The sequence below is a fragment of the Mytilus trossulus genome, chromosome 12 (assembly GCF_036588685.1).
Source record: "Mytilus trossulus isolate FHL-02 chromosome 12, PNRI_Mtr1.1.1.hap1, whole genome shotgun sequence".
NCBI lineage: Eukaryota > Metazoa > Mollusca > Bivalvia > Mytilida > Mytilidae > Mytilus > Mytilus trossulus.
The window spans coordinates 19,171,497-19,187,302 of NC_086384.1; the positions used below are offsets into that span (position 1 = coordinate 19,171,497).

At 32.8% G+C, this 15,806-nt stretch overlaps 1 protein-coding gene across 1 annotated transcript; it reads right to left on the bottom strand.

The window, feature by feature from the left end:
- Window positions 1-587: 587 nt before the first annotated feature.
- On the bottom strand, window positions 588-10,907 carry LOC134693110 (4-hydroxybutyrate coenzyme A transferase-like). The gene is made up of 7 exons (XM_063553820.1): window positions 10,550-10,907; window positions 9,149-9,301; window positions 7,173-7,412; window positions 5,889-6,077; window positions 5,116-5,331; window positions 4,047-4,313; window positions 588-2,820 (listed from the first exon to the last, which is right to left on the bottom strand). The coding sequence occupies exons 1-7, from the start codon at window positions 10,719-10,721 to the stop codon at window positions 2,636-2,638; spliced, it is 1,422 nt and encodes a 473-aa protein (XP_063409890.1). The 5' UTR covers window positions 10,722-10,907; the 3' UTR covers window positions 588-2,635.
- Between the last annotated feature and the right edge of the window lie 4,899 nt (window positions 10,908-15,806).

The window sequence follows — 15,806 nt, forward strand, 5'->3', positions numbered from 1 at the left end:
CTTTTAACCCCCTTACTCCCACATGAAAATTGGTAACACAATTTCCCCAAGAACATCCCAATTTTAACACCCTGTCTCACCCTTGATTCCTATTCTAACCCCCTCATTATCATATTCTCTTAGTACTGTCCACCCCTTCAGTAGTATTTACATAATAGCTAGGCAGGAACAACATTTGTAATATTATGGCACAAAAGCTGTTGCATTAAGCAGCAGAGAAATATTATGTCTGTGGTTACTATTGCAATACTCACATTTCTAAGTTAAATGAACCTCAAAATCTGATCATGTAATTTGGCATATATTCATAAAAATAACAACAAAAAAACAAACAAAAAAACAAAACAAAAGCAAAGCAAAACATATTACATGTATAAAAACATTTGCACTAAGTTTTCAAGTTACTGTGACCACAAATCGAAGTAAACTATCTTGACTAAAAATTGTAACCAGATATACATTATCAAGTTTCAATGTTCAGTAAAACCCAAAATCTTGTCAAATCTTTAATTTTAACTGCGTGTAAGCGTATAGGGAGCTACGCGCCTGATATCTGACTGTTTTATATAGTGTTAAAAACTAGAGGCTCTAAAGAGCCTGTGTCGCTCACCTTGGTCTATGTGAATATTAAACAAAGAAGACTGATGGATTTATGTCAAAATTGTGTTTTGGTGATGGGGATGTGTTTGTAAATCTTACTTTTCTAAACATTCTTGCTGCTTAAAATTATTTCTATCTTTAATGAACTTGGCCCAATAGCTTCAGTGGAAATGTAAGTGAAAATTTACAAATTTTACAAAATTGTTAAAAATTGACTTAAAAGGGCTATAACTCCTTAGGGGGTCAATTGACCATTCTGGTCATGTTGACGTATTTGTAGATCTTACTTTGTTGAACATTTTTGCTGTTTACAGTTTATCTCTATCTATAATAATATTCAAGATAATAACCAAAAACAGCAAAATTTCCTTAAAATTACCAATTCAGGGGCAGCAACCCAACAACGGGTTGTCAGATTCATCTGAAAATTTCAGAGCAGTTAGATCTTGACCTGATAAATAATTTACCCCTGTCAGATTTGCTCTAAATGCTTTGGTTTTTGAGTTATAAGCAAAACTGCATTTTACCCCTATGTTCTATTTTTACCCGTGGCGGCCATCTTGGTTGGTATGCCGGGTCACCGGACACAATTTTAAACAAGATACCCCAATGATGATTGTGGCTAAGTTTGGTTAAATTTGGCCCAGTAGTTTCAGAGGAGAAGATTTTTCTAAAAGTTTACAGACGACGGACGCCAAGTGATGAGAAAAGCTCACTTGGCCCTTTGGGCCAGGTGAGCTAAAAAGTCAACATCATAATGTACATGTATATTATGTTTGGAGTTACTGTGGCAACAGCTTCATAGTAAATATCTAGTAAAAAAAACAGATACACATTCTCCAATTTTAAAATTCAGTGAATTACAAAATCTTTTATAAGGGATATTATTTTAAAAGTTCAAATTATAATGAAAAATTTTAATAAGTTTGAAATTGATGTGACTACAATTTCATGAGAAAGAAATTTTACAATCAACTTAAACCTGAGAACAAACGATTTCACTGGGTTGGCAAAAACCTGAGTTTTATGAGTAATGCCCTAATAATTGGGAAATACTGGAAAACACTAGTTTTACTAGATTATACTGGGCAATATGAATTACTGGCCGGAATATTTAACAGAATTCAGTGATTAACTACCATTTAAAACATAAATATTTTATAAGTTCATTTGTTTGAGACTTTCATTTAATGTATTAGTTAGAGCAAGACAATGCAATTTCACAACTCCTTTTATTGATTAAATTGTGTCACTTTTACTACGAAGATTTGTAAAAAATATCTTACTATACTAAAATTATGTACTAGTACCCTCCCTCAACTTTGGGTCTTCCTCATAATTTAATTTGGCCTCCATCCATGTATATCTTTACTGGTAAAATTCTCAAGCTGTGTCTCTATGCAATGAAGCATAAAGATCATATGTGTGAGCCAATAGGCAAACAAAACAAATTATCAATGCATACCTGCCAACTGTCACTATTTGTGGGGGATTTTCCCCATTGAGGCTCCCAAATTGAAGTTTTGAAAGAGCAATTTTGTCCACAATTTAAACAAAACAATTATTTTACAATGACTTTAGGCTTTTAAAAGTATGAAGAAGCTAAAAAACAACATTAAAATGTTATTTGTCCCTTGAAGGTTTCTTAGGACTATGTCAGCCATCTTGCACGCAAAACCCCCATAGGCATTTTGAAAAGTTGGCAGGTATGTCAATGCTTATTAAATTTCTCCCCAAAAGAGGCGTGGTTTGTGAAACAGCTGTACTTATACAAAAGATGCAACTAATAAGCAGTAGATTTATAAACTCAGAATATTATCATATTAAATGTATCCACAGAGCATACATTTACATACTGTAAACTTTCAATGCATCCCTTAAAATGGTGGATACATGATTAATAACATGGGATCCTTAAAAATAGGTCAGAAAAAATCACATGGAAGAAATGAGACGATTTTTCGTTTCACAGAACTGGCATTGAATCACCACAATCTGTGTTTTACAATAAGTAGCACAAAATAACAAATTTTTTCTATGGTGATGGCATGCACTTCATTCTTTCGAAAGCTTCTTTTTCTAATCTTTCCCTATGATCTGGATGTGCTAGTCGGATAAGTTCATACGCTCGCTGTCTAATGTTTTTGCCAAATAAATAAGCAATACCATACTCTGTTACAATATAGTGAACATGTGCTCTGGTTGTCACTACACCACTACCTGGAACAAAATAAACCTCATTTTAGGGAATTAATGTTACATATTGTGGATTCTTTTGTTTTCATTGGTATCAATTTTTGTGGATAAGAAAAACTTACATTTTCATGGATATTTGATTTTTGCTTTTTGTGGTTACTGTAAACCAACTTATTTTCGCGAGCGATTTATTTTTCGCGAATTTTGCGAGTAGAAAAATAACGCGAATATAAATTGTCGCGAACATTGAAAATTTGGATCTCTTCTTATTAAACTACACTAAGAAATAAGAATATCACGAAATTAAAAAGCCGCGAAGGGAACAAGAATAGGCAAAACGCGAAATAAAGTATCCGCGAAAATAATTTGGTTTACAGTATACAAATCTCTGCATATAAAACTATATAGAAAATTTATAATTCATTGATCATTTGAATTTGCGGTTCAAAAATATCCAATGAATAATAATGAATCCACAATATGTTATATCAATGCATAAATATATCTTCAATGGTATTGTAAACAAGTCATTAGGCCAAAAATAGACACTTGTTTCCTGCCTCCTGGCAGAAAAAAGTAAGTTAGCTTCAGGTGGTACCTAACACTACAGGGAGATAACTCTGTAAAGTCAGCTAAACGTTTAAATTATGTTGTGTTGTAAAAGAAATACTAAGCTTCTCAATGATCAAAATTGGTGTTTGTCAAATTGCTATATAAACAGTGTAAATATTCTAAAAAAAACGGTTGGTTCATTTTTTTTAGAATTTTTATATTTTTGTCAAAGGGTCAAAGTAAATACTTTGTCAAAATTTCAAGAAAATTAAACGAGCCAAATTAATTTTAGTTAAAGTGTTGGGGGCCACCTTAAATGCATTTTATTCTATGCAAACTATATTAGGTTTATTTAATTCATGTCTCAGACAAGGTATATAATATGATCAATGGATTTGTAATGGTTTTTTTTACATCCTATTTAGAAAAATCATGTTTCAGACAAGTAATATAATATGATCATCATGATCAATGGATTTGAAATGCTTTTTTTTTTATACTTTTAGAAAATATGAAAAAAGTCTCATTGAAATATTAGTGTGACTCTACAATACTGAGATTCTCTTGATGTAAAGAGAAGTTGGACGGTAATACCCAAAATTTAGGTAGCTGTCTTCTATATATAGGAATGCCCATATTTGTATCTATTAATAATTATATATAAATATACCTACAATACATGTAGAATAATTTCTTACCATTTTTCAGCATATTAACAATTTTGCTCTCTCCCCTCTTGGTAGTTGATGGCATGGCTATAATAGGTTTCCCCCTACCATCAAGGCCTAGTGCAGCACCCCTTATAAAGTCAATCTGACCTCCAAATCCTGAATACATCTTTTCTCCTATTGAGTCGGCACATACTTGTCCTGTTAAATCTACTTCTATACAAGAGTTTATAGCTGTTACTTTAGGATTCTGACATATAACGGCAACACTGTTAGTGAAGCCTACATCACACATTTCTGAAATAAACAGGAACATAATTTAACAACATTAAATATTTAATCAATTTTATAAATAAACAAATTTTTCAAGACGTTTCAGCCATTGGCCTCCTTCAGTTCTTTATTTTCCCTCTCAATTACATGGCTGACATTACATTTGTATTTCCTTTTCAATGATATACAAAGTATGTTCCCTTTTGGAATTTTGAAAACAAGGAAATATTTAGTTGATATGAAAATGTTGTAAATAAAGCTCAGAAGTGCAAAAGAGTTCCATTTAAGCTCGTAGCTTTTTCATTAAATGATCTCAACAAAACTACCCATCGTTGTGATTATTCATGCAAATTCTAGGTCAAGTTGACCAATTGTTTTAATAAAAAGGTTTTATAAGTGTACTTGCAGAACCTGTAACCCTATTTTGTCCTAAGTAAATGCTTTTGTTTTCACTATTGGCCATGCTGCATGACACACATCATAGATAGGCAAACCAGAAAGTCAACTGTTTAAAAGATGTCTTTGAAAGCAAGCATTCTGAGAGTATTGCATGGCAATGCATAGTACCCTACCGGTTAAAAAATATTATATTTGGAAAAATGTTAATTTCATCTATAATTTGTCATGGTGTAAACTATGTAAAACAAATATCAAGGCAATATCTTCAAGCATGACAAAAAATGTTAATAACAGTATATTTAATTTTGTAATATTTTGAGAGATTTAGATATCAAGTTAGTAACATCATGAACATAGAGTTTTGATTGGATTTCAATCTTCACCTCATTACAGGTGCCCATTAATGTTATCAATACCTAGAACTTACCAACAAATGGGTTATCATCCATAAAGTCATATAATTTTCTTGTTCCTACAGCAAAACTACTAATAATACTTCCAGTTTCTATATTTTTCTTAGCATTAGTAATACAGCCATTCTCAACAAGTTCTACCACTCCGTCACTGAACATTTCAGAATGAACTCCTAAATCTTTATGATCATTCAGTTGGGCTAAAACAGCATCTGGTATAGATCCAATACCTACAAAAATCATTTATTATACAATGGGTCAGGCAAAGTTGTTTTGTTTTTTTACTTAAGTGTTAAATTATATTATTCAAGACATACAGCATAGAAGTGCAAATAATTAACACAATATACATATTATGTCATATAAGTTTTGTATGTAATAAACTGAGCAGATGTGGTAAGATTGCCAATGAGATAACTCTCCACCAGAGACAAAATGATGAACAATTTTGCCAGTATAGGTCACCAAACAGCCTTCAACAATGAGGACAAACTGTATAGCAAACTATTAAAGTCACCAAAATGACCTATGTTGATGGGTCTTCAACATAGCAAGAAAATCCTGCAATGGGAAGTGGGCTTCAGCTGGCCCTTAAACAAAAATGTAGATATTGCATGTGATTTTATATTGTTTTGAAAAATAAATCCTGTATCCAGTGTTGGTATTGAAATCTGATTTCTGTACATAATATTATAGTGTTATTAACTGGCTGTATTGGCCTTGAGAGCCATATAGGTATATCGATGAATAATACAGAATCCACAGTAAAATATATATAAAGACAAACCCATCTGTAATGTTGCACCATCTTCAACCAGATGTTCTGCTATTAATTTCCCTATCTTTTGCTCCTCTGGAGAAAGTTCTCCTTTCTTTAGTTCATGTAATGGGTAGTCACATTCAACTATTGTATCCACATGTGACTGGTGGATAATACCGTCTCCTATGGTTCTAGGCAAGTGTCGATTAGCCATACCTGAAAAAAATTATACTTGTTTAGTCAGTGAATTGTACCATCTGCTATTGGAGCTCTCATCTAAATGTCTATTCACTAAACCTGAAAATTTAAACATGTGATTGGTGGATTAAACCTTCGCCAAAATTTCTAGGAAGGTGTCTTTTGGCTTAACTTGAAACAAATCATTGTATAATAAGTGGATTTTTAACTTCACCTGTAAGACCTTCTGGAAACTAACTTCAGAAAGCCTAGTCCGGTTTTATAATTACAATTGACTACAAATTTATTTCCCTTGTTGCGAAGTTCGTGCATATTGTATGAAAACATCTTATTGCTTATCCCGGCTGCTTGAACTTTTGACGTCAACAACAATCACTTTTCCATTGTGGAGTCAGATATTTTGTTTTATGACGTCAAAATTTTATGGGAACCTGTGTGAAATCCAGTAATGGCGGACAAATAGCGATAAGGTGTATACTTGTTTGCTGCAATGGAGAGCAAGAGGGAAAAGTAAATAGAAAACAATGTGTTACTTTGAATCAGTATACAAACATTTCCAGCTTTATAAACAAGTTTTATCATAACAATGTTGAAAGGCAAAAAGTCTATTACTGTAACTTGAACCATAGTCAATTCTTCAAAAAGCAAAAATCTTGCTTAAAAAAATTATATACATTATACATAAAGTTATTGTTAAAGAGTCAAACGAAAGTTTGGAGGTAGTAATTTTTGAATTGCTTTAAAAATGTTAAAACTTATAAGCTATCATACTATTTTTTTTTCTTTTCTGTTAAATAAGTTTCCATGGGAGATAATCTAAACTCATTGATCTTATCTCCCTTTCAAAATTCAGGAGAACATATATAAGAAAATCTATGTATATTTCACCAAGCATTTTAAATATTCATTTAAAGAAAGTTTGCAGCATGCATTGAAAAACACCATTCTTGAAGAAATAATTCAAAAACTTAATAAATTGGGACATTATTTTTAGGGGGCAATTAAAAAATTACTACATATCAGGTCTAATAAAACAAAATCTATATGCAGGTGGTATGACTGATAAGGGTCTCATTGAATGGTATCTTGAAATTAAATTAATATCACCCATACCTATGATATATTTGGCGTTCTGAATGGCAGCACGTGTACAGTCCACACTGGGTCCAAGAGAACAAAAGCCATGTTTATCAGGAGGTGTGATAGATATGAGAGCTACATCCAGAGGAATCTTGTTCCTCCTGAACAGTAAAGGTATCTCACAAAGGAAGACTGGTATAACATCTGCTCGCCCATCCATAACAGCTTTCCGAGCATTGGCGGCAAGGAATAAAGAGTTCGATCTAAATATTCCTGTATAAATAATATAAATTTAAATAAATAAAAGGAGATATTGGATATACATTAATGAGACAACAAACCATCAACAAAAGTGAAATAAACCTTAAGTCATCAAACTCACATACATGTACTCCAAACACAATACATACATACAAGATATTTCTAAATACTTGTCACATCCAAAACTAGAGGCTCTAAAGAGCCTGTGTCGCTCACCTTGGTACATTTGTATATGTGAATATTCAACAAAGGACACAGATAGATTCGTGAAAAAATTGTGTTTTGGTGATGGTGATATGTTTGTAGATCTAACTTTACTGAACATTCTTGCTGCGTACATATATCCCCATCTATAATGATTGGCCCAGTAGTTTCAGTTAAAAGTGTTAGTAAAAATTTACAAATTTTATGAAAATTGTTAAAAATTGACTATCGATTCGTCTGAAATTTTCAGGGCAGATAGATCTTGACCTGATAAACAATTTAACCCATGCCAGTTTTGCTCTTAATGCTTTTGTTTTTGAGTTATAAGCCAAAAACTGCATTTTATCCCATGTTCTATTTTTAGCCATGGCAGCCATCTTGGTAGGTTGACCAGGTCAACGGACACAATTTTTAAACTAGATACCCCAATGATGATTGTGGCCAAGTTTGGTTTAATATGGCGCAGTAGTTTCAGAGGAGAAGATTTTTGTAAAAGATAACTAAGATTTACGAAAAATGGTTAAAAATTGACTATAAAGGGCAATAACTCCTAAAGGGGTCATTTGACCATTTCGGTAATGTTGACTTATTTGTAAATCTTATTTTGCTGAACGTTATTGCTGTTTACAGTTTATCTCTATCTATAATATTTTTCAAGATAATAACCAAAAACAGCAAAATTTCCTTAAAATTACCAATTTAGGGGTAGCAACCCAACAACAGGTTGTTCGATTCATCTGAAATTTTCAGGGCAGATAGATCTTGACCTGATAAACAATTTTACCCCATGTCAGAATTGCTCTAAATGCTTTGGTTTTTGAGTTATAAGCCAAAAACTGCATTTTACCCCTATGTTCTATTTTTAGCCATGGCGGCCATCTTGGTTGGTTGACCGGGTCACCGGACACAATTTTTAAACTAGATACCCCAATGATGATTGTGGCCAAGTTTGGTTTAATTTGGCCTAGTAGTTTCAGAGGAGAAGATTTTTGTAAAAGTTAACGCCGGACGCAGGACGACGACGACAGACGACGACAGACGCCGGACGCAAAGTGATGAGAAAAGCTCACTTGGCCCTTCAGGCCAGGTGAGCTAAAAAGGTCCCAATTTAATATTTATGACATTGTCTGAATATCAAAATCATCTGAGGAAATGATAAGTCATAACTTTCATCAATCTATAAATTTGAATAGCTCATGAAAAAAATATTTGTTTTTTTCTAGTTTCTCTATTTAGATACCGAAAGGGAAACAACTCTATTCACAAACCTCCATATTCTGGTTTATTGTATGTGCCTGGTCCCTCTGTATGAATGTGTAATAGTTCTACATTCTAAAGGGAAACAACTCTGTTTACAAACCTTCATATTCTGGTTTATTGTATGTGCCTGGTCCCTCTGTATGAATGTGTAATAGTTCTACATTCTAAAGGGAAACAACTCTGTTTACAAACCTTCATATTCGGGTTTATTGTATGTGCCTGGTTCCTCTGTATGAATGTGTAATAGTTCTACATTCTAAAGGGAAACAACTCTGTTTACAAACCTTCATATTCTGGTTTATTGTATGTGCCTGGTCCTTCTGTATGAATGTGTAATAGTTCTACATTCCTCAAACCTGCCTTTAACCCATGCTGACATAGAGCCTCAATCAATGGCACAGGAGTCGCTGCTGCTCCATGAACAAACACTCTAAATCCTGAATTGAATGAATTAAAGATATATTTCTAATTATATTAAAACATGGATTTCTAAATTTTTGACTATCTTTTATAGCTTTCAAGATACATTGTTATACAAAAATAGATAGATAACCCTCTCTACACAAATATAAAGCGTACCATTTTAAAATGAGCATAGAGCATGTAGAGTACATAAGTATTTTATATTGAAAGAATATTTTTGTTAAAAATAATCATTTAATTCTATTGAGATCAAGAATTAGTATATATTGTGTTGTGTGTATTGAGTTGTATGATATAGCTAGTGAAGCACTGTAATAACTATGTAAATACAAGAGTTTAGTCATTTGTTCGTTATCAACTGTGCTCACCATGTGACTTATACATGAACAGTGGTGGATCAAGAACTTATTCTAAGTGAAGGGCCACTGGCTATTGGGGTGAAAGGGGGGCTCCAGTCATACTTCAGTAATTCCCTATATAATCAACCAAATTTTTCCCACAGTTGAGATCTATGTGTGGTGGAAGACCGGAACTCTTTTTTTTGGGGGGGGATCAATGGATATGAATGGAGACATAAAGTTGAAACCCTCACCCATTTTATCCTGAGTTGGGAACTTGGGACCCTCCCTTTTTTTTAATGACTGGATCTGCCCCTGCTTACAATTTAACATGTATTCAATTATATTTTGACTGAATGGTAATATTATCAAGGATTTGTATACATGGTATAGTAAGTCTTACTATACAAATCCTTGATTTTATTATTTGTCAAAGTCACAGGTATTTTGGGCATGGATCCCCCTTTTTAGGACCCCTCTAATTTTCTTTCTTTCTTTTTTTCTATATTTACAATTTTCTACAATGTATAGTAGATATATATCAATTCTCAACAATCCATTACTAGTCGATTACAAATTAATGTCTTTTTTACTATACATACGAGCCCCAAGTGAAGTTATTTTTTCACTTGGGGGTCGTATTGGTCGAGGGTATGGATAGTAAAAAACACTTTGTATTCGACTAGTAGTAGTAATGGATTGTTGAGACTTGGTGGTCAAAGTGCAGTAGGGGATCCAGAACTTTTCCTAAGGGGGGCCGCTGACTGACCTAAGGCGGGGGCCCACTCCAGTTATTCCTCAATGATTCCCTATATAATCAACCAATTTTTTTGCCACAAAAGGAGCCCCCCCCCCCTCCCTTGGATCCGCCTATGGCTATGAAGTGTATGTATAAAGAATATTATTATTTTCTTTTAATCTTACCTGACTGGATAACTTGAACTGCCTCTTCTGCCGTATTCTTTTGCGGTAATCTGTCAGGCAGTGGGTGAAAAGGTTCCGGTGAATAGAGATAATAACTTCTGACATTAGTGCTCACATAAATCTTGTTCAAACTCCGAAATCCAGACTTGACAGCTTGCAAAGAGAATGCCATTTCTTGCGTTTGACCAGTGGTTATATATGGCGTTAGTTCAAATACCTCACAAATAAAGTAATCTCTGAAGTTATGAATTTAATATTTTTCTTGAAGAAAGCCATCGTCCGTGACCTCTTTATGCTTTATTGAGTTATCGGCTCTTTGATGATGACACTGGTTTCTTGTTGCATCCTGTGGCTTCTGCTCCTCGACTGATATCAAATTTACGATAGAGATAAGAACCTGTAGCGATTCATAGAAGTGCAACGTACCCAAAAAGATAGTAGAATGTCACGTTATCAGAGGCCCCTCATGGGGAGGGGGGGGGTCCTAGTAATCACATAATCACCATTTTTTTGCCAATATAATCACATAATCATTAACTATTTGCTTATCTTTAGTAATCAAATAATCATAAACTAAAAATACAGTCCTAGGTAATCAAATAATCATGAAATATTTGGCTTAATAATCAAATAATCATTAAAAAAACGGCCAAGTAATCACATAATCAAAAACCCCATGAGGGCCCTCTTATCAGTATTACTTGCATCAGAGACGTCTCTGCTTGCATGTATTAAAAGCCTTTAAGGGGAACATAAGTCATAAGATGAATATATATAAAAACGGGCCAAATAATTGTGAATTAAAGATCGAATAAAATCACAAAGTAAACTGCAATATTCGGAAATTAACCTTTGAGAAATTAACCTTTGGGATATTAAAGTGTTAGCTAATCAATGTTTCCCCTTTCACACCCACCCCTATATAAATATAAATATTTAGACTAAGTGACCTGCAACTATTATGCAATATAGAAATAATTGATGCACACAATGATAAACTCCAGGTATCGCTAATAAAAAAAAAAGGACGTCTTATGCATTTATACAATGCAATATACATGATATATACAATTATGTAATAATTATATTATCATTTTACAGTAATGAGAGTCATTAGCCTCAGAATGAATTGACTCAATAATCATCGCATAAGATATTATAAGCGGAATGTTGTACAAAATATTTACTCAGGCATTTGAATTGTCTGTAAAATAAAATACTTAAACAATAATACGCACACGGGTTCTTAATTTCCAGTACCTGGTCAAACTGGAAAATATGACACAGAAACAAGAATTTACCTTCTTCAAATTCTTTTTGGCAAATACAGAAAACAGACAACACATGACTGTTTAGGGGAAAAAACTTTATCAAGATTAATAACAGTTAAGACCGATTTTTTTCAGTAAACTTTAGTTTTTGTCATAAACATGATAAAACACAAAAAGAATTGGTGAAAATTATCACTCAGTTGATTGACAATTTCTGAATTCTTTGTAGACTTGACCTTGTTGTAGCTTATGGTAGGAAGTCCTATGAATAATTCGTTCATTGTTGAAGACTCTACATCAACTGTCAAGATGAAGAACAGGAACACAATCCCTGTTTCTTGCTCACTCTTTTTATATTTTTCTCTCTATGTATTGTGTGGGACTATGTCCTATGTACATTTACTCCATATCCTTTCATTTGTGTTGAGAAATAGTTTGCTTTTAAACGTCACAGTTTCTGTAAATTACGCAAAAATGGGTTAACATCATCTTTCAAAGAACATAACAACCCACATAACAATCACATTTCATTGGCCGATTATACTCCGAAATTGGTTATGCTTTTTTTCGAAGCGATAGACGGCTTAACTTGGCATGTTATTCATATAATTTCTTGTCAGAGTTTTGATTTTACTGCTTCAGTTCTTAAATTCTAGAGATATTCATGATATAATCCGTCAAAATATATATCTCCAATGTTTTCAGTGGTGGATCAAAAGGGAAGTTCCAGGGTTTTGAACCCCCCTTTCATTGTAAATGTGATCACAAACAATAGACATGGCTGAAGCTTTAAATGATTTAAAAAAGAAATACAAAGTGCACGAAGAGACAGAAAGCTATTTTAAGCTAAGAACCGAAAATGGAAATAACAAGCCTTACTATGAAATGTCAAATTATGATGAAGCAAGGGTTCAAAAAGAAGAAATAGCAAAACAATTTGGATCGAGAAATGTTTTTTAGTGGATGGGGACATATGGTTGTAATCACCTTTCTAATATAGCTGAAACCTCCTATTTTTGATGGTTTTATACGGTAGCATCAGCGGTTATGGTTTGTAATAAATCAAATGCACAGATACTATTTGTAAAATATAATCCCTAGGACGGATCATTTAGTTTAAAGTTTGATAACATGAAGACCAGTTGCTTAAAATGTAAGTATAAAATGGAAAAAAATATAATTTCATGCGACTAAAGCGCGTTTCTGGATTAACCTTTACTAGGAGCGGTGAATATTTGAAAGCCAAGGATGTACAAGAACAGAAACACGTCAAGATTTATTTGACCAAATCAGAGACATATATATATACATTGTATACACATTTATAAGTCTCTGCCAAATTAAAGGACCGGGAAAATCACATCCATCAAAGTAAGGTTAACGTTCTGTCCAGTCATTTAAACTGATTTTGTATATTCTGTCGATTAAATGTTTATTAATTACAATGATCAGGTATAAACATGTCATGATTAACTTCCTTGTAGGAGGCTGACATATTGAAATACTGAATTCGAGAATTCAAACAGACATATCATACACAGGTGAATTGAGCATTAAATAAACAAATGGTATTTGGTTTTCAAATAACGCAAGTATAGTTTAATAGGTTTTCATAATATGCTTGTTGGTTTTATTTTAGCTTTTTGCAAAATTTTCTTAAATTTTTCTTCAATAGAATTCTAAAAGGTAAAATTTAGTAGCCGTTAAAATATGGTAAACTATTAAACTTAAATATAAAATTGAGAATGGAAATGGGGAATATGTCAAAGAGACAACCCGACGAAAGAGCAAACAACAACCGAATTAAAATAGCATGGAACGAAATATTTCATAACGATTTAGTGCGGCATTAATTTATATGAACCTAAGCTTATTCTGTCAACATTTTTTCAACAAAATTCATGATCGAACTATGTTTTTTTACATAGTGTTTAACGCATTAATTGACAAATGTTGCTTCAAGTAGGATAAGACTTGCCGTTTTATATTAGCCATTGACATTAAATTGTAAGTGATTTTTTAAGATTTTTTTTTTGCGTTGCCAGTTTTCTCTCTGCCTTATGAGTTTTGAATTTCCTCTTGGTAGGTTCCACTTCATATTTATTGATTGACGTTCAAAGACTTCATTTACAAATGCCATTATAAATTACATATGAAAATGAGGAAAATAAATGGTAAAATAAACCCAGTCAATTTACAAAATACAAAAAAAGGTGGTATGTTTGCAAATGAAAATACTATCCATTAAATTCCACATGAAGTCGATGTTGTAAACTATGGCTTTACTGAGGTCATCGTACGGCTTTCGACAATGAACAAAATCCAAAAATGATGCACAATTTTAAACAACAATTTACATTGGACAAAGTCATGTTACTGAACCTGTAATAACATATTTCCTGGTCGTTTAGTTGACCCCATTACACCTAGTTTTTGATTTGTCAACTTCCCTTTTTTTATGTATCAACAATTCCCTCTGCTCATCGTGTTGCAATTACTACATATCCCAATAAATACATTATTCATTAGTCCGATATTACTCTGACGGCAAAACAGCCGTTGAACGTCAGTCACGTTAATCTCGGATTAGTTACTCATATGCATTATTAGTATATTACACAAGGGTGTTCTCCTGACACAGTATGAAACATTTTTATGTTGAAATAAAAAAGCAAACAAAATCCCTAACGTATTTGGTTCATGATTGCCTCTCTGTTTTTGTTTCGAACTTGGTCACAGTTTATATAAATGATTTCTGTCAAATAACGAATTAAAAATCTGCAATAAATCTCCAAATATTGAAATATAATTCATTTACACAATTTTACAATTTACTCGATAAATCTGCTTCATGGTCTGTGCTTGACTTTGAACATATAGATCATGTCTAAAAAAAAAACACTAATAGTGTGTGGTTTGTGACCTTGCATATAATTGAATTACTCTTTGTATATACATAGGTCATGGCATCCAGTAAATCTATACCTTGTGGACCTTGCCAAGAAGGAGAAGTTTACAATATAGCTGATATATGGTGTTATAATTGCGAAGAGGGACTATGCTCAGTATGTTCTAAACGTCATAAAAAAATCAAAGGTACACATGATCACAGGACCATTAACGCCACAAATTACCAATCGTCCATCCAAACAATTAAAACAGAATGTGACCAACATTGTCAAGAGTTTAGCATGTACTGTCCTGCTCATTTGGTACCCTGCTGTGATAAATGTATTTCAGCCAGTCATTCAAAATGTACTGAAATACAAAAGTTAGATATTGTAGTGGAGAAAACAAAAATTCTTAAATTTAAAGAATCTGTTGAGAGAGATATAAATTCAATCATGTTAGTTTTTGATGAAACAATGAACAACAAATCAAAAAACATTAAAACAGGAGAAAAGCAGAATAAGCGCATTAAGAAATCAATTAAAAAAATTCGAAAGAAAATAAACAGACAGAAGGCCGTACTTTAACCTATAATGGTTTAATTTTTAAATTGTTATTTGGATGGAGAGTTGTCTCATTGGCACTCACACCACATCTTCCTATATCTATATAGATCACCTAGAGATACAGTTATGCCAAAAAGCAGATAACCTTTGGATCCAGGAAAGGTCAACAGCAACCCATCTTATTTCTGAAATTGAAGATAAGGAGAAAAACTTAAAGGAATTGAAAGAACATTTACAAACAGTAACAACACAGACATCAAAACTCCAAACATTTCTAGGTGTCCACCAAATTGAACAACAAGTACATCAATATCAACAATATGTTGACGGCCTAGAAAACAATGACATAACTAAAGAATTTAACATCATGATGAAGCAAAATGAGGAGATCGAAAAAGTACTAAGCAACATAGAATCATTAGAATCCTTGGGGGAAATTGCTGTTGTCCAAAGTGATAAAACCGTAAATAGGGAAAATAGTGTGTATAAGAAAGCACAAGTTAAATCACACGGACAATCCAACATAAATAA

Bases quoted from the DNA above. Each gene is read 5' to 3' on its own strand.
- LOC134693110 (XM_063553820.1), bottom strand. From the start codon at position 10,721: ATGGCATTCTCTTTGCAAGCTGTCAAGTCTGGATTTCGGAGTTTGAAC. The intron at 7,413-9,148 runs GTTTGTAAACAG...TTATTTATACAG, and splicing joins CAATAAACCAGAATATGAAG to GAATATTTAGATCGAACTCT. The intron at 5,332-5,888 runs GTTTGTCTTTAT...TGATTTTTGTAG, and splicing joins TGGTGCAACATTACAGATGG to GTATTGGATCTATACCAGAT.